This window comes from Oreochromis aureus, linkage group 3 (genome assembly GCF_013358895.1).
Source record: "Oreochromis aureus strain Israel breed Guangdong linkage group 3, ZZ_aureus, whole genome shotgun sequence".
Lineage (NCBI taxonomy): Eukaryota > Metazoa > Chordata > Actinopteri > Cichliformes > Cichlidae > Oreochromis > Oreochromis aureus.
The window spans coordinates 26,410,338-26,435,264 of NC_052944.1; the positions used below are offsets into that span (position 1 = coordinate 26,410,338).

Below are 24,927 nucleotides of genomic sequence, written 5' to 3' on the forward strand. Positions count from 1 at the left end.
CATGTCTCTATAATAACTTTGCCTCCAAACTGCTCACCCCTCCAGTCCATTCTGCTCACTACCAGTGAAAATGTTAACACCTCCACCTTGGCCTCCTGTCTTTTTGTCAGGAGACAATGACGCTGACCATACATCATATCAGGTCTCATTACCATCTTGTAAACCTTATCACAAATCACCCCTGACACTCGTCTACACCCACTCCACCCCGCCTTCACCTCCCTTCTGCACCGTCCATAGCTTTGGACGATTGACTCCAGGTATTTTAACTCATCCACCTTTCACTCCCTCTACAGGTGTAAACCTGTACAATTACAATGTCATCTGCAGTTAAGAGTCCACAGAGACTCCTGCCTGACCTCTCAAAGCAAATATCACATCTGTATAGCCCTTTTTCAGTATGAAGCCACACTACTGCTCACTGATCATCACCTCAGTCTTATGACATGACCAAAATGTTCAAGTAATGAAGTCATGATTATATTCAAGAAAAAGAAAAATCTCCATGAACCAAAAACCCTGGCTTCAGGCTGCTCTTAATTATGAATGTCAGCAAGAGGGGATCTTCCAAATATGGTCATCTCAGCACAGAAGCCCCACCCACCTGCTACTGATCACATCTTGTTTGCAAGAGGCAACCAATCATTAGAATAGAAGGGAGCTAAAGGAGTTTAAGTCTGGGTGAACAGAGTGGTTCACTATGAGATTAAATAAGGATTATTTTTAACTGTGAATCATGCAAAGCTACTCCAGATAAGAAATGCATGTAAACAAAAACATCCAAGCAGGCAATGTGATAACCAATTAAAGTTTATTCATATTTTTTTTAAATTCTCGGTACATTCAGCACTTGTAGGAGGAGAAAAAAGCAACAAAATCAGTTTTAAACTAAAAAAAGAAAATTTAAAAATTCTAACCATTACTCTATTAGAAGATAAAGATTTTTTATTTTCACCTCCTCTTAAATATAAGATTGAAGGATCAGAGGAGGCGTTTTCAAATAGACATCAGTGCAGGGAAGGTCAGCTTCCCGTAATCGTTGGAGTATTTCATATCCTCTCCTCATCCCACTAAAGGACAAAGTTAGGCATAATGCCACATCTCTTTCTAACACTACTGCCGCAGTGTCGAGACGTCACTCGCACAACAAGCCTTCAAAGGCTGAAGAAATAAACATGATTCATCAAATTTCCAATAAAACAAAATTAACTTATATCAACAAAGGTCGCCCATAAAGGTACATTAAAAAAAAACAACAACAAAACAAAGAGAAAGAAAAATGTTTGTGCTGAAGAGGAGAACATTAAAACTGATCCTAGAAAATATGTGAAGGTCAGGGATCTATTTTGGACTGGTTTTATTACAGGGCTGAGGAGGAAGGAACTGTGCACCCGCAGAACTAAAATAAAGAGGCGGGCTCCCAAAACCTCAGTGGGACAAAAAAATGAAGAGACGAGCCAGAAAACAACCGCCCTTCTTCTTTTCTTCAACCAAAGGGGAACCGACAGCACTGAAACAGAGACGAGGAGGAAACGCTGCTCTCTACAGGAGGAAGGAGCCGGTGTTCTGCTGGAAGACGGAAAGAGAACTGAGGAGGAGGAGGAGGGGAGCGGGATGAACCGTCACGTTTCTGCAAAGGAATTTGTTAAAAAGATGGGGAGTAGGGTGGGTGGCAGAAGTGTGTGGAAGACAACGCTGGCGTCATAGTGGACGAATTCAAGCGCAGTGGGGGCAGGTAGGGGAGGAGCAGACACCGAAACACCCCTGCCAGTGCCAGCCTGCTGCGTCCTCAGCTACTCTGCTTCCCTCTCCAGCTTTCCCTGCAGCCTCCGTCCATCCCTCAGCGGCGCCTGTCCCTTGGGTTGCTCCGACTACGAGACCGGCGTCCACTAGCAGTGCCCGGCGAAGGTCGTCGGGGTCGGTGGCTGCCGTCCCTCTTCTTGTCCCCCTCACGGTCTCGATCTCGGTCTCGGCCCCGCTCTCTGTCTCCGTCAGCGCCTCGCCCGGCTGCTCCGCCGCTTGTTGCCACGCTGCCATCCTTCTCCCGGCCCTTCAGCCTTTCCTTCTCCTCCTCGCGTTTCTTCTCCTCCTCTTGCAGTTCCTTATGCCTTCGCTCGCGCTCCTTTTGTCGCTCTGTGCGATCCAAAAGCCTCTGCGCCACCTGAGAGGGGGCACAAACACAGAGCACTGTTCAGGTACAGGTACAACCACACCAGTCACTCGACACTAAATGTCAACATGTGAAGGCCCAACCTGCTCCTCGGTGAGGGGAAGCCAGTATATACACGGAGCTGTTTTGGTCTTGAGGAACAAGTCGTCTAACAGTTTGGCTGGAGGTTCATCTGCCTTCTCTGTCAGTGAGGAAACAGAAACAGGCTGTTACACATGGAAACCTGAGTGCAAATATACATATGATTAAAGTTGTGACTCACAGACCACACAGCAAACACTGCTGCACAGTTGGGGGATGTGGGGTTGCTTGTGTTTATCAACTTTGGGTATTTCATATGAGTAAAGAGCTCACTGGGAACAAAATCTTAGTTACTCTGCCAAATTGTGCACCTTCAGATTTGATTAAAAGTAGAATGGGAGGCAGAGCCTTCAGCTTTCAGGTCCCTCTTCTGTGGAACCAGCTCCCAGTTTGGATTCAGGAAACACACCATCTCTAATGTCAAGATTTGGCTTAAAACTTTCCTTTTTTCATAAAGCGGCAATTTCCCATGATGCACTGTGTTTCTTCTTCACTATCTGTGTTTATACATCACTCTGTTTTTAATCAATAGTTATTGTTAATCTCTGGTGGTCAGATATTTACAGGAGCGAGCCAAATGCAGCAGGAATGCAGGGAGCAGATGGACTCTGAAGCGTTAATGAGCCAATTTCTCAAAAGCCTCGGATCCTTTGAGTCAGCTCACAGATCACTCTGCTTCTTTTTAAATACATGAAGCACATTTCATCCCCAAAATGGGAATCTTTCCATGTTGATTAATAAATCATTACCGTCTGTTTCAGTAAGGTGTATTCAGGGTTCTTCTCCCCAGATTAACCCCCTCCCCCACTGTGATACCACTCTATTAGAGAGTTGTCTTACCCTTCTTATCAGTCTTCCTCTCCTTGCTCTTGGCCCTCTCTCTCCTCTTCCTGTCTCTGTCTCTGGATCTAGATCGTCGTCCGTCCTCTCCCGGCCGTGCAAATTCCCGCACCTTATCCCGGTCCCATTCCCGCTCGCCTCGCGCCCTTTCTCTGCGCTGCATCTCCCTTTCTCGCTCTGCCCACAGATCCCGTACACCTCTGTCCCGCTCGCGTTCGCGCTCACGTTCCCTATCTCTGTCCCTGTCTCGTTCTCTGTCTCGCTCAGGCATCAGAGGGGGCAGCCGGGTCGGTGGGGCAGCAGGCTGGGGAACAGGATCCTCCTCTTTGTCTGGCTTCAGGACACCTTTGTGAAAGTCCAGCTGTTTGAAAAGATAAAAGATAAGCAGGCAGGTTAAAGAGTAGCTGTGGAGAGATTATTAAATGCACACAAAGGTGCATTTATAGGTTTATTTAAAAAAACCTCAATATTAGACTGCAACCAGTGAAGTTATTTCTACTCACTAGAAGTTAAAGAAGAGGTAATAATGAAGCCCTATTTTTCCTCAGTACATTAAAAGTAGCAGAAAAATGATCCATTATAATAAAATGTGCTCAAACCATGTTAAGGCTTGACTGTCCTCGCCACCACCCACTGTGAAGTCTTCAAGTTTTGTGTGTATTTGTGGCATTTCTGGCTTGTTATTACCTCAGTCTGCTCACAGAAGTCCACGCTGAGGACCTTGGGATTGCTCGTAGGCCACTTGACTCCGTGGAGGGCAGCTCTGGTGGCGACAGCCTCGTCTGTTGTAGCGTACTACAAGGGTAGGAGGAAAGGAAACAGAGAGAAAACAGCGCAATCACATCTCGGCCAACACAAGCTGTGAAAACAGGCAGCAGCACAAACAGATGGAAGCAGATGGATGAGAATGCAGAGGTCAAAAATATTATGCAAATGCTCCTTGTTGAATTTTCTAACATATATTTGCAAAAACATTCTCGAGCCGTTTGTCAGATGCTCATTAGGAAACAATATACTTTAGAAACTGAGCCAGCAGACTAAACTGAGCCCTGTATAATTCCACATGTAGCTTGTTAACCTCATGCATCCACTCCTGATGCAGTGAAACGGTTCATTTGGCAGTACGTACTGTGACATAGCAGTGAGACTTTATCTTGTCGATCCAAAAGCCCTCTTCCACCATGCTCCCTGTACGGTTCAGCAGCTCCTTCAGCTGGCCCAGGGTGAAAGGTCGCACCTGTTGGACAAAAAAAAAAAAAAAAAAAAAAAGAGTCAGACTGGAAGACATCATATGATGACGGTCTGGTAAAGAAAACCCTACCAATTTATTATTTTTTAAATCATTTTATGAAATGTACTCTGTATTTTCACCACTTTCAGCTGTATTACAGATTAAAGCTGCAGCATATTAAACAGGGGCATGCCCTAAGGTCACAGCTCAGACAATAACCCTTTTGAATTTGGGTAACGTTCTCCTCTAGTGCCACCATCAGGCCAAATAGCATATTTTTCCCCACTTGAGGATCAAAGACGGCCATTTCTAGGTTTGACATCTGCTTGCACCGTCAGCTCCTGTGTTTCTAAAGTGTAAGACCATCTGAGATTAGTGAGCCCTGGTGACCAACGTATAACCCACATATGACGCAAGCAACAAAAATCTCCAAATGGCAGTGATTAAATGTGTAATGTCTAGTCTTGTCACAGTCTGTTTAGTCATGCTCTGTGCCCCTGACTTAAGCTGATGCCTGACTACAACCGTAACACCTGGGTAAGCATTCCCGTCTGTAATTATGGGAACGATGGTGATGATCATGTGATTACCACTGGCATCAATACAATATATCCCATTCATGGAAAACTGTACAAAAGTTTAACTCTTGAACCTGGTATAAACACACATGATTAAGAGGGGAATTTTACAGACTTGGGGAGGGGGGTGTGTGTGTGTGTGTGTGTGTGGTAACACAGTGAGTTACAAACCCACCAGGTTTGTCACATGGATGATGTTTGACACTTTTCCACGAGGTGGTGAGGGCTGCCTGGCTGTGCGGACGGGATCGTCGATCGTGACGGACACACCGGACTTCTGCTGACTTATGGAGCGACGCACCAGGCTGTCGCTGGGGGTAACTGTGGGAGAAAAAAAAAAGAGAAAGAGCCAGGAAGAGTGAGAGGGAATCACTGGAATGTTGCCACAGGCATGACGGAAAGCTGGAGGTAGCAATTAATTATAGCAATTAAGAATCCACAAACTTTCACCTTTCTTCGCCTCCCCGTCGAGGCTGACAGACGTCTGTGTTTCTGGGGCATCCTCGGAAAGACTGCTCTTCCTGTTGTCTCTGGAAGTCCGGCGTGGTTTCTCTGTCTCCATTTTCTCCACCTCTTCTTCTTCTTCTTCTTCCTTTGTCTGTCCATTTTCCTGGCTGCTACCTGGGACAACCTGGAGAGGAAAAAAACCCCAAAACAAAACAGGAACATGAAGAGAAGCCTTCTAGTTTCCAAAGTATTTCACTCAACGCCACCTACAGGCTTTCCCTTACCTGTGTGACGGTGCGCCGGATCTTGAGGCCTTTGTCCGGGTCGCTCCTGCTGGCATCCGGGTTCTCCTCATCACCAGACAACTGCAGCTCCTCTGGGTGAAGCTCCACGACTGCCTCCTGGCTCACTTTGATGTCTGGGATCAAAGACTGAAGCGTAGAGATGTGGACAGGAGAAAAGAGAGAAAGAAATATGTTAATGTGGGAACATCTGTCAGCTTCTTACACATTCTAATCAAATTTCCAAATTTTCCATTTCCTTACACAATTGTTTGATAATATGACACTTCAACCAAATCAAAACAATAAGAACACCTCATAATAAATCACTCTTTCCAATTTAAAACGGAAAATCTTCCTAAAATAAGTCATCACAATGTCAGAAATGCTGGGTGTGTCTTCACTTTGAACAAGAATGATCATGTAAATTTTGATCCGGAGCCAGAAAAAAAGCGCTTCACTTCAATCAGAAACTTCTAAAAAATAAAAGTGTTCTTTCTTCTTACTACACCTTTTATAACCTTCACTTCTCTACTATCTGTTGGATGCCAGGTGCTCATCCCTGTGCTGTGTTGGTACCTTCAGGGAGTCCGTTGTAATGCTGATGGAGGGCTTCTTAGCAGTGACGGCCGTGCTGGAGCCCCATCGCCTCTTTCTCCCCGCTGCGGTTCCCGTCTCAGTCTCTCCTGCTCCTCCGTCTGTGGTGGCGGGAGAAGTCTTACTGCCTGCAGGAGTTGGGGGGGAGAAAAAAAAAAGAAAAAGTAATTTATCATCATGAAAGTGAGCGATTTGGCTTCTGGTGAAAAGGATTTCACTGACAAGTTACTGCAAGCTCACAGCCTTAAAGCAGCAGTGATTACCCAAATGCTTTTACCCAAATTGTTTTGGCAATGGTGGCAGTAAGTAATTTAGGACAAAATTCAGAAATGTAATTGAGAGATTAAACAATTTCCTTAACAATCTTCTAATACTGGACCACTTTTGTTTTGGCTTGCTTCCACAGAGAGTCTGCTAGAAAGTCTCTGCACACCTGCTTTCTCCTAGCATGGAGCTAACAGGCAGCACTTTTTAAAGAGGAGAACTAGGAATCCTGTAGTGGATAAAGGTGAAGTGCACTTCTGAGGCAACAAGCATGGACAGTATTCCTGCTGCAGCGTGTTGAAATTGGAGAGACCAGTGAGTAATTTTTTTTTAAACCCGCTCTGAGTCAAACTAGCACACCATTTCGTTTCATTATCATTTCTGAATCATCGTGCTGCTACCAGAGCTATTAGGTGTGAACGGAAAACAAAGGATGTCATTTTGTTTTAATACCATCAACGCTACGATGCAACAGAGACTAAATTCATACAGCACACACTGCAGTCAGAGGAGCAGCTGTCTCATCTCCAAGATATAACAGGGTTTCATCAGCTCTTCATTTCAAATATGGTCAAAGTTTGAGTCACTGAGGTAAACGTAGACTTCTATGTTTTTCCTACTGACGTCAGTGCAGATTTCCTCAATCTAAAGCTGTAGTATTTAAAGTTTGTTCATGTAACAAGTGACGTGGAAACAGTTGACAACTAAATTTATTTTTGGTGTATGATCCAATCGCAATCAAGTGATCAAGTGTGGTGGGGGTTTTTTTCTGGTATGGACTAAATCTGGGGTGTTGGACAGTTGTTTTGGCCCTTATTACAAGCTACTACATATAACCAACAGTGCAGGGAGATACTGTATAATAGTTTGGTGATAGCACAACGCTATATGTACCACGTTTCCTTCTGTATTTCCTGGCAGGATCTTTATCTGCTGACATCTGACACATTTTTCACATGCACATTTAAAAAAAAAAAAAAATCCATCTTCTGATGGAAAGACTAAGACTGCTTTTAGGTCCCATAATAAGCAGGCTATGAGAGTAATATCCGACACAGTCTTAGTAATCAGCGCACACTCACATTCAGGACGACAGTCATGCTCAAACACGCGAGGAACTGCGTTTCCAAGTAGGGTTAGTTTTGTTTTTTGTTTTTTTTTTAATGTCCACACCTGCATGATGAAGTAGTGGTGTTCACAATCACCAGGTTTAGCCAGAAGATTTAAAGATCCTTTAACGGGTTTTTAAGACTCTCTTATCTTCCTGATTTAATTTTACACTACAAACTCTCCAGAGCCCTCAGGTCCTCTGCTAGGAGACTGTCACTAAAATTAGAACCAAGACTCACAGAGAGGCATCTTTTAGTTATTATGCTCCAGGTTTATGGAACAGTCTACCTGAAGACCTGAAGGCTGCTGAAACTGTTGAGATGTTTCATACAAAACTCAAGACCTTCCTTTTTTAGCACAGCTGGTTAAGGTTTTTGTGTCAGTTTTATTTATTTTACTTTTCATTTATTTATATTTTCATTGTACTATTTTGTTATACTTTATATTTACCTTTTACTTATTTTTTTCTTCTCTGCATGATAGGTGGGTGTAATGTGTAGATGTGGGTGTGTAGGAGGGGTGTTGAGAGAGTGCAGAGGTGGTGTCTGTGTGTATTTCAGTTTATTTTCTGCTTTTAATGTGTACAGCACTTTGAGGTGCATCTTTAATGTATGAAAATTCCTATAAAAATAAAGTTTTGATTGACTGAGGAGGCCAGGTGAGGGGCAGCCAATTGGAAGAAGTTCCCATCAGTTTGAAAGTGGATAAACAGAAGTGCTGTGTAGGATAAATCCAAGGAGCTATGCTAGTCGAGTCCAAGAATAACCAGATAATATGTTGAAATAAAAAAGGAAACTTGTGTACTGTAGTGTTTTCCTTGATTAGATGTTATTACACAGAGTTTACTTTTGCCTTCTTGCTCATGCAAGTACACCGCTAAAAAAAGTGTCTAATCTTTCACTTTAAATCCTGCTGAATCTATCGTCATGTATTCTGTAACATGGGTAAGGTTTCTGATCCAGGATTCCAGGGAAAACAATAGAACTGGTATACTTACTGGTCAGGGATATCTTGCGAGCAGCAAAAGCCTTAGGGGTGGTGCTCTGGAAAGAGAGAGAGACAGAAAGAGAACATACAGAAACCCCAGGGGTGTGGGGTGAGATGAGAACCGGGAGTCTAGACCCAAACAGGCATCAACAGAGAGGAGGTGAAACAGGAAAAGTGGAGGAGGGGTGGGGGGACGGGGGTTAAAGTAACAGAAGCCCGGAGGCTCTAATTGTATTACATTAAAAATAAGAGATCTCTGGTTCATACCAAGAGGCTCCAGACACATTTCTGCAATCCACCTCTGCTCAGAGCCGCTGAGATAAATCCTTATGCTTCTTCACTTCTACATGCATTTGACAGCAATACGGACTTTAAGAGCAAAGCAACTACATGATCAGTATTGGGACACAAGTAGGGCTGCAAGATGGTGTCTATCTGCAGACTAAAATCACAATTAAGTCTTAGTAAACTAAAACAATTCTTCAGACACCAAAAAAACTTGGTGACAACACCACATACTGTGGCAAAGTTGTGAAGGTGGCTCTTTAGAGGCTTCCTAACTTTACACACACTACTGCTGAATTGATGAGAGAGAGCTCACCTTACTTTAGCAGCGATAATAAGTGAATGTAAAAGTATGTAAAGTCATAATGTTTACTAGCTTACTATATGCAAAATTCTTTAGTTCTTGTAAGCGTTTCAGCATGTTTTACATATGTAAAAATACCTAACAGTAACAGTAGATTATTACAATAAGAAACACGCCACACATACGTTTCATAATGATTACAGCTGATAGGATTGCAAATTTTCCACACAAACCCAACTATGGTCCTGACAGAGCGAACACATTCAAATCACTGTTTTAGATTTAAAAGAGTTTGGCCAAGTTTCAGGTTTTGATCAGTCGGTGGCAGGAAGTGCAGGACCTTTGCTTCCTAAATAAGCCGTATGGAATGGCTTGTGGCTTCCTGACAGTTTCATTAATTCCATTTTGTGCTGAGGGAAACATGACTGCTCTGTGTTTTTTGACAGCACTATATTACTTAATTATCTCTAGATACTTTGCAGTGTGCAGGTAAACAAAAACAAAAAACCCCAAATGTATTTAATGTATTTACCCTTATGTATTTACATAAGGGTATATTTTGTTTGCCCTCTTGTGGCTGCAAATTTGAATGGTTTGAACTTGTGTGGCTTTTTCTGAATACAGTCTAACACAGAGTTCAGAGTAACTATTATTCTGCATTCACAGGGTACTGATGCTGCTAATGCACTCGATAAGCATTAAGGTAATGGTGTGTAGCTGAGTCAAGTGGTGTAATTGAATGATGGTATTAAATATTAGTGCTAATGAGCAGAGGTGGAAAACCGAGTGCTGAAGACTTACTAATCTGTAGCAGAACTATCAATACTGCAGTTGTAATTCACCTTAAAGAATGCATCATATTAACAAAAGGCTATTGCAGATCCAAAGTCTGTGTTTAAATGTATACAGAGCACTCTTGGCTTGATGTAAATATATCAAATTGAACTGCAGTCCAAAATTTTGGACTAAATTACAAGAGGAGGAAAAAAATATTTTATACACTAACTCCTGTCAAATATTTACACATTTTTAAATAGAGGTATAATGACAAGTCATTTCCTGGTACCATTTAACACCTGATTCCTTACTGGCCCAACCTCACGACAGTGTGCACTGTATCTAGGCAACAAGGATCCAATCAGAGAAGGCAGAGAAGTGAGGGCAGGGCTCGATTTGAGAGTGCAGATTAGCCACCAGGCAGGAACTGATCACCAGATTGGACTTTTTTTCTGGGGAGGACTTTTCTTGACTGACTGCTGGTCACACAGTCACGATTCAGTCTTTTTGAGGGGGGTGGCAGAGGTTTCAGAGCGTCTCTGTGGACTCTGTGTAGGTTTACTGTGTTAGAGTCCAGGATCTTTGACGTACATCTGATGAGTCTTTTGTTAAGAAAAATGCAGCTTGAGGCTAGTGTCTTTCATTTTCATTGGTGCTTACATATTCTCCATTCCCCTTGGATATTTGGGAGAAAATGGGATTTTCAACATGATAACCCCAGATTGTCTGTGATGCCTTCCAGCTCTTTTTCACCCATTAGGTTTCCAAGTATGCAGAAAGAGTCTTACACTTGTTTTGGAAGCTCACCGCACAGAAGATCAGAATCAAGTCTCTTAACAGGAATAAAAAAAAATAATCCAGTCTTTGTTGAACTGCAATCCACGGATGTAGTCAAAGACAGAGGGCTCATGCATGACTCCCCCCACACACTCGCATGAAACCATGCAAAAAAAATACCAGGGCCAAGCTGTGGGTGTAGCGAAGAGATGGATACATAAATAAATACGTAACAGCAACAACCGCAGGAGTCCATCTGCGAGGTCCACAGTAGAGAGAGGATATCACAAACTCATGGTGAGACATCCACTGAGTCACACTTGTGCTCATTGCAGGGAAAGAACAGGCAGCAGTTTGTGGAGCAGATCCACCCTTCCTGCCCAAGTGTAGATGATCAACACAACCACAGAAAAAGTGCATCACTGTGGTCAGATTACTTGTCCTTGGACAGATGTCTTTAAAAGTCTCTGTGTCTTTACTAAACTGGAACCATTCAGGAAAACAGTCATGATCTTAGCTCAATCTGTGTCTCATTTGAAAGGTGTGCCACACTGTCAAGGCAGATGATAGCCGCTGGCTTTACAAAACCAGATTTCCAGATGTATCACATCCATAGATTTTTGTCTTATCCACAAAGTTGTCCAACAAAAACAAAAGAAAGAAGAAAAAAAAGTCCAAGGGTTGTTGCTTATGAGCAGATCGTCTTAGTTGCTCCATTTGAAAGTGTCTTAAAACCCAAAACGGCGACAGCAGCATTAATTAGCAACAGTTCTCAGTCCAAAGTCATTACTCCACTCCACAAGCAGAGGGCAGCGTGGGATCAGAGGAAGCATCAAAAACCAAACTGGAAAACTGAAGTTTTGTCTGGATTTTGGAGGACAACACTTGCAGACTGTGTTTATCCTCAAAATGGCAGAAAGGGCTAGGGAGAGGGATATAGAGCATCAGACACCCTCTCCCTCCTAACCCTTCATTCATCACCACCACACAGTACAGTACACAGTCCAGTCCAGAACAGAGAGCAGGCTTCCACACCCTGTGGCTGCTGCTGCTGCTGTCGGTGGTGCTCTGATGCAAGCTCCCGTTACTGCTGGCTGACAGGAGGCCTTGCAGGCTGACGCTTTACTCAGTGCCATGGGGTTGCAGACTCTGGGCCTAACTCAGGTACCAGCGACGCACTTGGGCATAGCGAGACAGGACTTGTAGGAGAAGTAGGAGGAGGAGTGGAGGAGGTGTTGGTGGTGTTGGTGGTGGTAGTAGTAGTAGTAGTACGCAGCAGGTACCAATAGGGGCAATGGAAGAGGCATGGGCACCTTCATAACAAAGCAATCAATGGGGTTTTAAACAGCAATCACACCATAAATATATATAGTGAGAGAGAAGTGTTCATTATGGGATACAAAGGCAAAAGATGTAAAGAGGTGAAGAGAGACAGTGAGAGAGAGAGAGAAAGAGCGAATAAGACAAAAAGGGAGGCAGCGTGAAAAAAGCAAGAAAGAGGACAAAGGGAGATGAGAAACAGGGTGGAAGAAACAGCAGAAACAAGCCCTGATGTATCTCTACACACAATGTCAGGGTCCATTACTCATGCAAACCCAAAGGGGGAAAACAAAACCCACAAATACACACTCACACTGAAAAAGCGATAACAACTTCAAACTGCACAGAAGCTCACCAGAAAATCTAATTCGGGCACTTTAGATGGGCTGGGGTGTAATGCATGATTGTCCTTTCTAATGGTTCTGAGGGTGATGGATGAAAGCTTTATCCGACAAGCGGGAGCTTTGTTAGCACTACCAACCATTCTCTGTGGTATAATTAGACTATAATGGTGGCAATACTTGTAAAAATGTTGTCTGATGTGATGATGCCTCTTAAGACCCTGACACACCACGTGCTTTCTTGATGGATATATGCATTGTAGTTTAGGGCCTTGTAGATGTCCACACACAGCCGCATATTCACCATCATCTGATGATGGTGATGATCAAAGCAGACCCAACCAGACCCTTGTCACAACTGAGGGAGTAACTACAGCAATGTCAAGTGGGTCACTGTCACCTTGGTGTGTCAGGATCTTTAGATGTTTAAGGCCATTTACCCCCCACCCCACCCCCCCACACACACTAATGGATATATAAGCATGCACCCTCTGCAGCATGGATATCTAATTTAAACACAGTATAACCATCAATACTTTCATTCCAGCAGCTTTTAGCACTTAATGTACCTTTGCAGGGCCCAGACAAACAATGGACATGTGTGAGAGATCATCTACATGAATGAGCTTGTTATGAAATATTAGTTGAATTAAAAGCAGATGGAAGGGATGAGGTGATTCCTATTTAACCCTGGACCCAATTCCAACTCAGCCCCAGGTCATTCACACTAAACATTTGTGCAAAAACATAGCCAGTTGAGTGATTTGTCTATTAAGATGCTTTAACTGATTGACACACTGTAAAGTCAGATTTAATCAAAGGCGAAAAATACATTAATGCCTGCAAAGAAACTGGGGTGTGTTGGTTTTGAGTAACCCATCCTTAAATTACACTGATAATTAAACATGCTCGTGTATGAGTGAGGATGCAGGTTAGTGGGAGACAGGAAAAGACCCAGGCTCCTACACCCTCCCAGTGACCTTACCTCCTCATGGCGGCCCTCACTGTTCTCAGGCTCAGCCCCGGAGGCTGGCTGCTGGTCCATGGAGCTCTCCGAATCTGGTTCCACCTCTGTCACGGCGGCTGCACTGGGCTCCGACACCTCCCTGCAGGAGGAAAACAGTGGAGGAAAGGATAAGAGTAAAGGTTATTTCCATGAAAAAAAACCCTCACAGTGACCATAATTACACAATCAATTATAATAAACACAAAGGCAACTTACAGTCCGAGCCGTACACATTTAGCCAGTGACTTTTTTTTAAAATTTTGTTTCTGTACACCACCCCAGTGGATATGAAATGCATACTTTTAGCTTTCATTAAGGGGGTTTTACAAGGTTAACACATTAACCGTTTAGGGATTACAGTGTCTTTAAAAGACTTAATGTCTGACATTTATGTTGTCACATCCAGATTTGCATAAACGTCTAGAAAGTCTCAGATTGGCAACATGTGTGAAAACAGCTGGCGAATCTCCTGGGATCGGGGAGGGGTTCACACACACATACACGGTGAAACTGAGAGCAGAGGAGAGAAACTACTGTGACCATAAATGACAGTTAAAAAAAAAAGACTCAAAGTGAGCTGAAAGATAAAGAGTGCAGACTTAGGACAGAGAAGAAAAAAAAATTCCCAGTATTATTTTTATTTGATTGGTGGGGAAGGATGTCCCACATGGCCACATTTTAACAGGCATAGAAAATAACCAGCGTTGAGGCTCCAATCAAAGACAACTGAGACAGAAATGAGTCAGGGAGCTATTAATTTCTGAGCTGTTGAGGCCCGGGCAGTGTGAGGTTTTGTATGATAGGAGAAAAAACAATGTGTAGGAAAAGAGAGGAAGGGTGGTGAAGGCCAGTGATCTGGGTCACTCCTGCTATAAATAACTCACCAGCTAACTGACACCCAGGGTCACAAACCTTTCTCAGACTAACTCATACTCAGACATAACCTCACAGAAGACTGTGTGTGGTCTTCATCTTATCCATTTGGATCATTGTAGGGGGAAAGAAAGTATAAAAACACCTCTGACTCAACCAATAAAAGCCACGAACTGTGGTTATTGGAGTCGGACCTCACACAGTCAAATGCTTCCTCTCATGTTGTGATATTTTATTACTCGTATCTCAGATGAAGATAAAAACAGGAGATGGCATCATTATATTTTTAGCTACCCCCTCAACTCCCCCAACCAGCATTATCAAAAGCCGCCTCCGCTGCCTCCATGTGATGCCACGGGCAGCGAGGCAGCACCCCGTAGGTGGGAGAATCACATCCTCTAGCATCCTTCACTCTAATCACCGCGCTCATCACCCACTGCTGTTTGCATGCTTATTTGCATTATATGTAACAGGACACATTGAAAAATGCTTCTCAATTCTAAAAAACCTGAAAGCAACAAAAAGATGGTGAGTTAAAGACGCGAAAATCTCCAACACGTTTAGGCACTAGTTTAATGCCATTTATTCAACAGCCTGTGCAGAAAAGCAGCAGTAATAGCTATAACCTCCATAAAGAAACAAACAAATATGAGCAGTGCATGTGATGTGTTACATGTTTTTAATTCACAGATCAAGTTTGATGACTAATTATTGAGGAAAAGAATAAAAGTTGCCTATTAAATCTTTTTAAGAATAAAGTGATGTGTGTCTATTAATCCAAAAATACTCATTTGATCATTATAAAAGCGTACAGGATGAAACTCCTTAATTTTTGTTTGTTATCCACACAGTGACTCACTGATTAGTTTGTTAATGCCAAAAATATGAATCATGGTTATACGATTGTGGGTCAGTATTAAAACCACTTATTTAACAAAAAAAAATCATTAACTTTAAAAATATTTAGCATTTATTACTATGCAAAAAAGACTTTAATAGGTTCAGCTTTAAATCTAATTCACATGAGATAAAATGAAAAATAAAAACTGGTGTATTTTTGACTCTAAAGCCCATCTCACAAGGGCAACGATCACGTGAAGATGGGGGTGGTAGAAAACACAGGGTCATCTCCTTCAGGTTCACCTACACAAATCTCTTTGCGACTTCTACCTCATCTACATAGATCTGGCCGACCAAAGTCCTTCTGATATCTTGACCTGCACTAAACTAATCAGCAAGCGAGTTTGAAGGACAGTGTAGGAAGAACAGGATCGTATTAGGTATATAATGCATGAAGGAAAAGCTTTTTTAAATCATTTTGTTTTCAAGATATTTGGAAGGTTTTACACACAAAACTGAGTCACTTTTACCAAAAGGCATCAAAGACACCCCTTCAGCTATGTGTTAGCTGTGGGTCTACACAGTCAAATCCATGTCTTTTAAAGTTACAACAATGACTAAAATCTCGCTCTAATCCAACAATACTTACTCAAACATTCTGACAAGTCTTGGTTAAAGACAGACAAATCTTAGCTTTGCACATTCTCCATGACATGTAAGACAACCAGTGTTAAGTTTTACTGCATCTTTTAGAGGAAGGGCTGTAATGTTAGTCTCAGTACTGAAATCTACCCAGGGCAACAGCAGAACCGGTTTCACCTCTTCTTCATGAGATTAGTCACCGGCAGGACAGTCATGAAGAAGACAGCATTCCCCTTCCTCCACACAACACACAGACTACACATTTGCTGTAGGTGTTGGTTTCATTGTCTACGGGTGTGTGGGCAAGGCCGGAGGAACACCTGCATCGGCTATAAAGGGAAGACAGATGTCAGCAAGAAATACAACCCCCGCTTAAGATCTTAAGACGAATGACCACAGACAGAAAGAATGAGCAGCCTTTTCTTCTCAAGTAACACATTTAAAGCTCCCTCTCTCGCTACTCAAACAGTCTTGCAATAATGTCACCAGTCAGGAATGAGGAAGCCCGTTAAAAGGTGAGGAACAAGATCTGTAAAATGTTGAAGCATAACGTTTTATCAAGTTAATGTTAAATTGATAAAAAAAAAGCAAGCAGCTCAGGGCCAACTTAACAATCTGATCACATAAGATGAACAAAAACATGGTTTCCAATCAAACTGGACATACAGTCAGATCCCAGGGGAGGAGAGCGAGAGTGCTGGTACCAGCTGGGAGAATTTTATCACACCATAAGGGACCATTCACACTGACTCTACAGCTAACAGATGTCTGCTTTAATGATCTCCCTTGACAACAGTGAGATCATTAACAGCTACAGCAACACAAATCCAAAAATACAAATATTGTTCACTGTCATTTAAGCAGCAAAATGGATGCGGAGATTAAACATAAGTGTGCTTTTTAAAGAGATATTCTAAAACAAGAGGGGGGTGAAAGTCTTTTATCTTGGCTGCCAGCATGGCAGGAAAAATACGAGGTCAGAAGGAAAGATGGAAGAGGAGAAATCAATGTCCACATACTTCTCATCACATCCTGAAATCTGAGGACATTATTTATTCATCAATATCTCCTTTAGTGCAAAGCTAATTCAAGGAATGTTCAAAGAAAGGAGACCACCACTTTCCCGCTCCGAAAAAAAAAGTCTCCCCTTGCTCCTTCACCCAACAAAAGGCTTTCACCGCCGTCCCCACCCCCGGTCCTTTTCACATGGGCGAACACGCTCATAACCAGGCCAATGTGGACACATGATATGATATTCATCAGCCGAGCAGGAGCTGCTAGCTTACCGGCGCAAAACGACACGCCGAACCCGGATAACGTATCCCGGCAGATTTCTATATAAGTGGTGTGAAAGTACAAACGGCAACCTGAAGCCTTGATTCGCCCTCTGGCTCCCTCTTACCCGTTTTTGTTGCCTTCGGACAGCATTATGCCCGGCCTTGAAAGGAAACCCCCGGGGATAAAAGATGACACCGTGCCGCTGGATGTTATTTCGGTCAGGCGCTGCTTGAAACCGGCAACGCGAAATTTAAAAAAATATCCTGCTCGTATGTTTCAATTACTGATTAGCCATACACTGCGTCGGTATCAGGGATGCATTGCATGCATGACGGCCATGTTGGCTAGCGCGAAAGAGTAACGGCTACCTTCCGGTTTGAGATTTCCAAAATAAAAGCCCAATTTAACGCCCAACCCTTGCGCATATCGAAAGAAAAAGTACTTAAAACTTTAATGCAGCACCAGAAAAGAAAACTACATATTATGTGCTACAAGAAGGAAACCATTAAAATATGTTTAGGTTTAAATGAATAACTTTTTAGATATGTGCCATTACATGCCCATTAATTACATATAACGCTCTTTATGTCACCAAGCAGCCTTAAAGATAATCTTTATCAATTAAACTACTAGTTTACTGGGATAAAACTCAAGTTGATTGCCATTACAAACATGCACACCAGTTTACCTACCATCACACATGATTCTGAAATCTTTATGCATGAATAACTACTACAACAATATAGTCTTTATATAGCAATAATTGCATGACAATTACGCAATAAACACTGTGTTTTAACCCTGGGTGTGACCAGAAGTGCCTTTCGGTAGCATGGTTTACAGCCTTGTTATAGATATAGTAAAGCAAAATAAGCTGAAAGGCCTATTCCCCTTCAGTTTCCACTTTCCTGTACAGGCCATCATAAACCTTGCTGACAGTAACATAATAGTACTGTGTATATATAATATCGCCCATCGTCTGTGCAGACACATTGCAAACAGTGACTGCATCGCTCTCGGTGAGCCGAGATAAACAGACACACAAAAAAATGACATTATATTTTTCAGTTTCTGTTCTTCAGCCATTGTAATCATGAACAGTTTTCATACATTTTCAATAGCCCAAAAGTACAGTGGCTATCACGTGCTGCAAGTACAGCACCTCACGTCAACTATCAGAAAATCAAACACACAAACACAAACAGGACATACTTTATCGTAGCCTCATATGACAACCAGAGTTGTGATTACAGGGTTGACCAGGTGCAAAAGATTTTCTGATTTTAACATGAGCAGCAGCTGTTGCAAGTCTGTGAAATACTGCGCTAGGTGTTCGATGTGTGTATTTTTCTGTAGAGATGAATCATATGCTGGCACTGACTCATTAAAACTTTCAGAGCTTGTGTTGTTGTAAATTACATCAAAACACTTGTCTTTTAAGAATATTTTCTAGTGACAGTTGCTTACCATGTGGTATACCTCTTGCGGGCTAAAGTTAACATAAACAAAGCCTGACCCAGTGTTTAATACAACACTTTTTCCTCACTGGGTCACTGGAGCAAAAGATCAGACTATTACTGGGCCCACATATCACTTTTACTGCCCCATAAAAAAGCAAATGAAATTATTTTACAGACTACTTGCTAGTAATATAAGAATAAAATGTAATTTATTAATAGATTTGTATTTTATGTTAGATACCTGACAAGAATTAGTGGGATTAGTGAGATGTTGCAGATATAGCTGCTAGAAGAAGAGAGTGGCTGCAGAGAGCCACAGGCCAAGTTATCTGCCAGATCCAAAGATCCAATAGTTTGCGTGCATACAATGTCCCAGAAGACAATTTTATTTTAGCTTCTTCTCAATTTAGTTGTTCTGTTGCCGTATAAAACAACCCAAGCAGCTCAAAACTATCAGAGCAAGTGTTTTAATGAAGAGCTTTTAACTGTATTTTAATGGTTGTAAGAAGAACTTCTAATTGGTGAGGGTACCTCACAACTGCTGCATATACCATCACAGGCCTGAGCACGTGGCCAATAAGCTTGTCCAACATTGTAAATCCATCACCAGAATTAGTTACCAAACTCTGTGAGGTTATTCCTGAAAAGTGATTTATAAATCACTTTCAGAAATCTGGAATACAGAAATCAAAAAATGGGACCACAAATTAAGTCCTGGTGTTTGTCTATTGTATGACAGGTTATTAAGCAAATTTTGTGTTTGTAATGCATATTTAGCAATGCTTAATAACATAAAGAGGTGGGACAAGTGTTAACCGCCTTGTCTTGTAAACCATTTAACTGGCGAACTGAAACAACTGAAAAGTTAAAGTATGTTAGGAAACTTAGAAAAGAAGCTATGGAAGAACGTAAAGCACTCATTTTAAGAGTGAGGGTTAGGATTGCTGTTCAGGTTTTATATATTTTAATAAAGGTTACTTACCTTTTGGAAAGGTGTCGTGTCTCTGCCGCTTTACTCGGGTCAGCTTTTTTCTCATCATCAGCTTCTTGGTCCACCTTCTGTGAAATGATTCAAAATAAAAACAATAAAAAGAGAAAAGAGATTCAGCTTCAAAATGCTCTTCACTCTGAAGGTTACATTTCTTCTGGTGCTACAGATAGTGCATGGTTTCTAACTATTTCCCTGATATCCACAACGGTTTATTTACTAACCTTCAGCTTCCTGGCAGGTTGTGTTTTATCCTGAGAGGAGGACGATTGTGATGATCGTGACAACGAGTCTGATTTGGAGTCAGAATCTGATGAAGAACCTGAATCTTGGACCTTAGTCACCAGCTCCTTGTCTTCATCTGCCGTCTTCTGTCTCTTTTCCTGCTCCTCCTTTAGCCGTTTCTCCTCTCTTCTCTTCTCCTCCTCCTCCTGTTGTTTCTTCTCTTTTTCTCGTTCCTTTTCACGCTGTTTCCTCTCCTCCTCCATTCGTTTCCTCTCCTGTTCCTTCTCTTCTTCTAAGCGTTTCTTTTCTCTTTCCTGTTCTTCTTCCTTCCTTCTTTCTCTCTCCTGCTCCTGCTGTCTCTCCTTGTCCTCCCTCTCCTTCAGCTGCCTCTCTTCCTCCATCTTCCTGTACTCTTGTTGCATCTTTGTCTCCCGTCCTGGCTGTGGGGATTCACTGGAAGACTCAGCAGTGGAGTGTGCAGTCTCTCCTGACATACCAGCCCCCTCTGACTCCATCTTGTGTACAAGCAGAGAAAGGGGCCCTGTCCCGCGTTTCACGCGTGGTTCGGGACTGCTGGAACGAGAACTTGAGTCAGAGTCTTGCCTCTGCACCTTGGAAGGTGGGAATGACGCCACCCTTTGGCCGCGTCCAGCTTCTTCACGGTCATCTGGGTCTGGCGGGCTCTGCTTGGGAGTGTCAGGAAGGGGGAACAGATTAGGAGGTGGAGAGGGAGGAGGTGTGGGGTGGCGCAGCTGCATGGGGGTGTGGTGTACCTGTGGAGGTGGGATGTGCTGCGGAGGTTGAAGTTTGCGTTTGGATCTTCCAGCTGATGATGGGACACTGGGTGGCATCTGCTGCGATGGGGCAGGTCCCCTGCTTCCCTTTCGGGCCCCACCGGGACCAGGCCCCCAGTCCTCATCATCATCACTCTCATCATCACCATCATCACCTTCATCGCTGTCCTCATGGACATGGCTTGATGCTGAACCCCCAGCAGATCGGCTCAGGTGGAGCACAGAATGAGCCGATCCTGGCTCACTCGGTGCGGTGCCCTCCTTCTCCTGAGCTGGGGGTACTGCTGGGGGACAGTCGGGCTGTCCCAGAACGCGCACAGACAGGGAGGCGACTGCACGGGGAGGAGAGGGTGCTGGTGGCTCCTTGTGTCCTTGGTGAAAGGTGGCTCGCTGCATCCTAGCTCCTGGAGCGTCATGAGCCTCCTGGTGATGAAGGGTGGTGCCATGACCTGTCACTGAGCCTCCTGCTCCTCTCTCCTCAGGCCTGGCCAGAACCTGATGTGGCTGTGCACAGATAACTGAGTCAGTGGGAGACGAAACATGATGACTTAATTCTGCTGATGTATTTTTTTAAACATTAGTTTAATCAGATTAAATCTGTAACCATTATAAAAATGTAGTTTATATCATGCAAAAAGCCCCATGCTATTATTTTTGTTTTGGTACACAGAATGTTGACAAACGTGGAAAATCTGATTCTTCTGTCCGTTTCTGCTCCACGGGAAAAATCCTTTGTTTTCCTCGAGGGTACTGACCTTGTCAGAGGCATAGGAGGAGCTGTCATTGTCCTCCGAGTGGTCTTCATCCTCCTCGGGTACAGCAGGGCTCTCTGAGTCACAGAAGTACGAAGCAGGGGTTAAAGGTCGACCCCGGTCTGAGAATTATACTCCCAGGACACGCCTACTGGATCTCACACAAGCAAAACTTTTCTAACAATAACTTGTAATGATTTTTTTCCCTCGTGCCGAAAAAGAGAAATAAAATCTTGGATCATTTTTTTAGAGAAATTTGGTCTTAATGGCTGTGAAATCAGACAACTTTAGAGTCTAGTTTTTCCCATAGTGTGAAATGCTCATTTGACTGTAGGTTTTACACATTTATTTAAATGTTATTTTTAATTTTTAACCACATGAAGTTAGGTAGGCAAAGACGTTTGAACACCAGGGAGTTTTTGCAATTCATCTGAGCCAAAGGACGGGCCGTGTGTGTTTGTGGTCTGAGTCTTTTACCATCAGCGTCTTGCCCCTGCTGGGCCTCTCTCTCCAGTCTCTGCCGAAGGAGCTCTTGCTGCTTGGCCAGGTACTGCTTTATAAAGCTGTTCTGGCACATCTCCTCTCCTATCTGTAACACAGCGTTTTTAAAACAATGTGACATTATGTCAAAACATCACCAGACTACTGCAGATTTTAAAATCTCCTACCTGAGAGTTGGGCTGCAGCCCACTGTGAGAGGACGATGTCTTCTGTAGGTTCTCCAGCATCAGAGCCTGAAGGTAAGGAGGAGGGGAGGGGAATTCATTTAAATGTTAACATAGTGCCAGAATGAATATTAAAGAAAACTGTAAACCAGATACTAGAATCTTGATTCCTCTAATTATAACGCTTGTTATACCTGTTGACTTTTTGCATATTTAAATATCGCATATAGGTTTGCATTTTGTGCACAACATTAAAAAGGCAGACCTAAACCCAATAATAATACTAAATGTGCCTACAATGTAAGATACTTTAAGAAATATACAAAGAATTAATATAAATGCATGTATATTAACTTACTAGTCTGTTAATCATATCCAATAAATTTATGACTAAAAAGTATAGTCACTCCTGAGCCACTTTATTAGGTACACGTGTTTAATTACTCATTGTCACAAACATCTAATCAGCCAATCACAACTCAGAGCATTTAGGCTTGCAGATATGATAAAGACAACTTGCTGAAGTTTAAACTGAACATCAAAATGGGAAAGAACGGCAATTTAAGTGATTTTGAATGTAGCATGGTTGTTCAAGCTGAAGGGACTTTTCTGAATATTTGAGAAACTGCTCAACCGCTGGGATTTTCCCACACAATCATCTCTAAAATTTATAGAGAATGGTGTAGAAAAGACAAAATATCCAGTGAGTGGCAGCAATGCTTTGACAGCAGAGGTCAGAAGGATGCTTCAAGCTGACAGGAAGCCAACGATTCCCTCAAATAACCACTTGTTACAATTGAGGTATGTAGAAGAGCATCTTAAACGCATAATATATCTAACTTTGAAGCAGATGAACTACAGCAACAGAAGACCACACCAGGTGTCACTCCTGTCAGCTAAGAACAGGAAACTGAGGCTACAATTCACATGTCTTACCAAACTAGGACAACAGATGACCAGAAAAATGTTTCCTGGTCTGATTGGACTTGCTTTCTGTTGCATTATATGCAAGGTAGGGTAAGAATTTGCTGTAAACAACGTGAAAGCATGGATCCATCCTGGCTTGTAACAATGGTTTTGACTGGTGGTGTAGGTGTAATGGTGTGCAGGATATTTTATGACACACTTTGGGCTTTTTATTACCAGCTGACCATTGTTTAAACACTACAGAATATTTGAATATTGTCACTGTTCGTGTCCATCCCTTTATGACCACTGTTTATCTATTGTGTGATGGCTGCTTCCACAGGGATAACACACCCTGTCCAAAAGGTCAAATCATCTCAATCCGGTTTCTTGAAAATGACACTGAGTTGACTGTACTCAAAATGACCTACACTGTCACCACATTTCAATTCCATAGAATAACTTTGGGATTTTGTGAAATGGGAGATTGCCATTATGGATGTGCAGCAGACAAATATGCAGCAAATGTGTGAACTTATCCTGTCAATATGGACCAAAATCCCAGAGTAATGTTTCCAGCACCTTGTTGAATCTTTGGCACGAAGAATCAAGACAGATCTGAAAGCAAAAATGAAGCCCAACCCAGTACTAGGGCTGTCTAACTAATGAAGCATGCGTGAGTCTCTAACTTTATACATTCTCTATTGCCTAAATCCTAAAAGATCCAAGATCTTTTTTCGAAGTGAAGAGATGACACTTTCCATCAGTGCTTTTCTGTGCAAAGCTAAACTCTGAACCCTGACTGAAGCGCTTCATATGAACACATTCATTCACGCTGTTGAAACCCCATCTCACGTGTGGGGTTCTACAGGGTGCTAGTAAGGTGTACCTGATAAAGTAGCTAGTAAGTGTGTAATAAATTCTTTGACAAGAAAGGCACATAAAAAAACTTTAGGCATCCTACACACCATTGTTTTGAATAATATTTTGAATATAGGTAAATCACAATAAAATTATTCTCCATCAGCAAAGCCTTAAAGAGACTTTAAGAGCAACTCTATTGCTTTAATCTTATCAGCACCGTATTTTGTTTTACTGTATGCATGTTGATATCAGTTTATTTTAATACCGTGCTATTAACGCACGGTTTGAGTCAGTTATGGGGAGTTTATATCGCGCAATCAAGAGGTGCTGCTTCACTATAATCTTAGGGTTAAAATAAATACATAAAGCAATGTATTATTTAAAAAAAAGACCAATCAATTGGTAACATATTTTTTAATTGTCACTTTAGCGAAGGAGAAGACCCCGGTTTTTAACGGTGAAAACGGCGTTTACAAAAATATAAGTTGAAGAAAATTTGAATGAAATAGCTGTTGGTTATGCGCGGAATGTGTTTACATCACGAGGCGCGCCCCCAGTAACCCTAATACACACTCGCACGCACACGCAGGCACAGTGCGCGCGCGGGCACTGTCATGTACACTATGTGCGGCTGTTGGCTTGCTTACTCTCAGCTTAGGCCTGGACTTGACAGGTGCACAGTTCAACTGTGTGCAACACGGTGCTCTGCGAGTAGTTACGAATTAAGTCCGAACTCGGTAGCCGGGCCGTCGGGTTGAACTGTCAGTTACAACCAGTCGAAGAGGAAAACTGTTGTTTATGAGTAATAACGCGTGCACGGCGATTTATGTATTCCCGCTTCACAGCCCACACACATACACACATCGTTACGGCCTCTACTGTTAACCCCCCCACTGTCTCTCGCCTCCTGCTGAACTTGGCCAGACTCGGCACAGACGTCCGTAACGTGAGAGAAAACTTACCCCTTTGAGTCGCTTGATAAGGGTGTTCTTTTGTCCGCTTTTTGGGAGGTTTCTTTGCTCCAGAGCCGCTTTCAAATCCGCAACTCGGAGCGACTGAAGAGGTTTTCCATCAAGCGTAATATCTTCGTCCGCCATTTTGCTCCCTCCGCTTGTCTAAACTCCGTCGCTACGGCTGCTGCTCGGCGTCACAGCTCGGGAGTTTCCGGAAGCGCTCGGCTTGTCCGAACGATACAGTAGCAGAATGACAGCTACACAAACTACTGTCCCAATTTCATCCTCTTA

General features: G+C 42.7%; 1 protein-coding gene across 4 annotated transcripts; it reads right to left on the minus strand.

The window, feature by feature from the left end:
* Positions 1–789: 789 nt before the first annotated feature.
* Positions 790–24,798, minus strand: acin1b (apoptotic chromatin condensation inducer 1b). 4 transcript variants are annotated; one of them, XM_039609757.1, is made up of 18 exons: positions 24,646–24,798; positions 21,917–21,982; positions 21,726–21,837; positions 21,252–21,325; positions 20,476–21,000; positions 19,702–20,385; positions 19,472–19,548; positions 13,376–13,496; positions 8,597–8,642; positions 6,208–6,353; positions 5,632–5,778; positions 5,345–5,531; positions 5,076–5,221; positions 4,221–4,328; positions 3,779–3,886; positions 3,092–3,452; positions 2,254–2,351; positions 790–2,161 (listed from the first exon to the last, which is right to left on the minus strand). In XM_039609757.1, the coding sequence occupies exons 1-18, from the start codon at positions 24,778–24,780 to the stop codon at positions 1,841–1,843; spliced, it is 3,462 nt and encodes a 1,153-aa protein (XP_039465691.1). In that variant the 5' UTR covers positions 24,781–24,798; the 3' UTR covers positions 790–1,840. The 4 variants fall into 4 exon arrangements, with proteins under 4 accessions (XP_039465691.1, XP_039465690.1, XP_039465689.1 ...); XM_039609756.1 differs by having other exon boundaries at positions 19,702–20,388; XM_039609755.1 differs by having other exon boundaries at positions 5,351–5,531; positions 19,702–21,000.
* Positions 24,799–24,927: the final 129 nt, after the last annotated feature.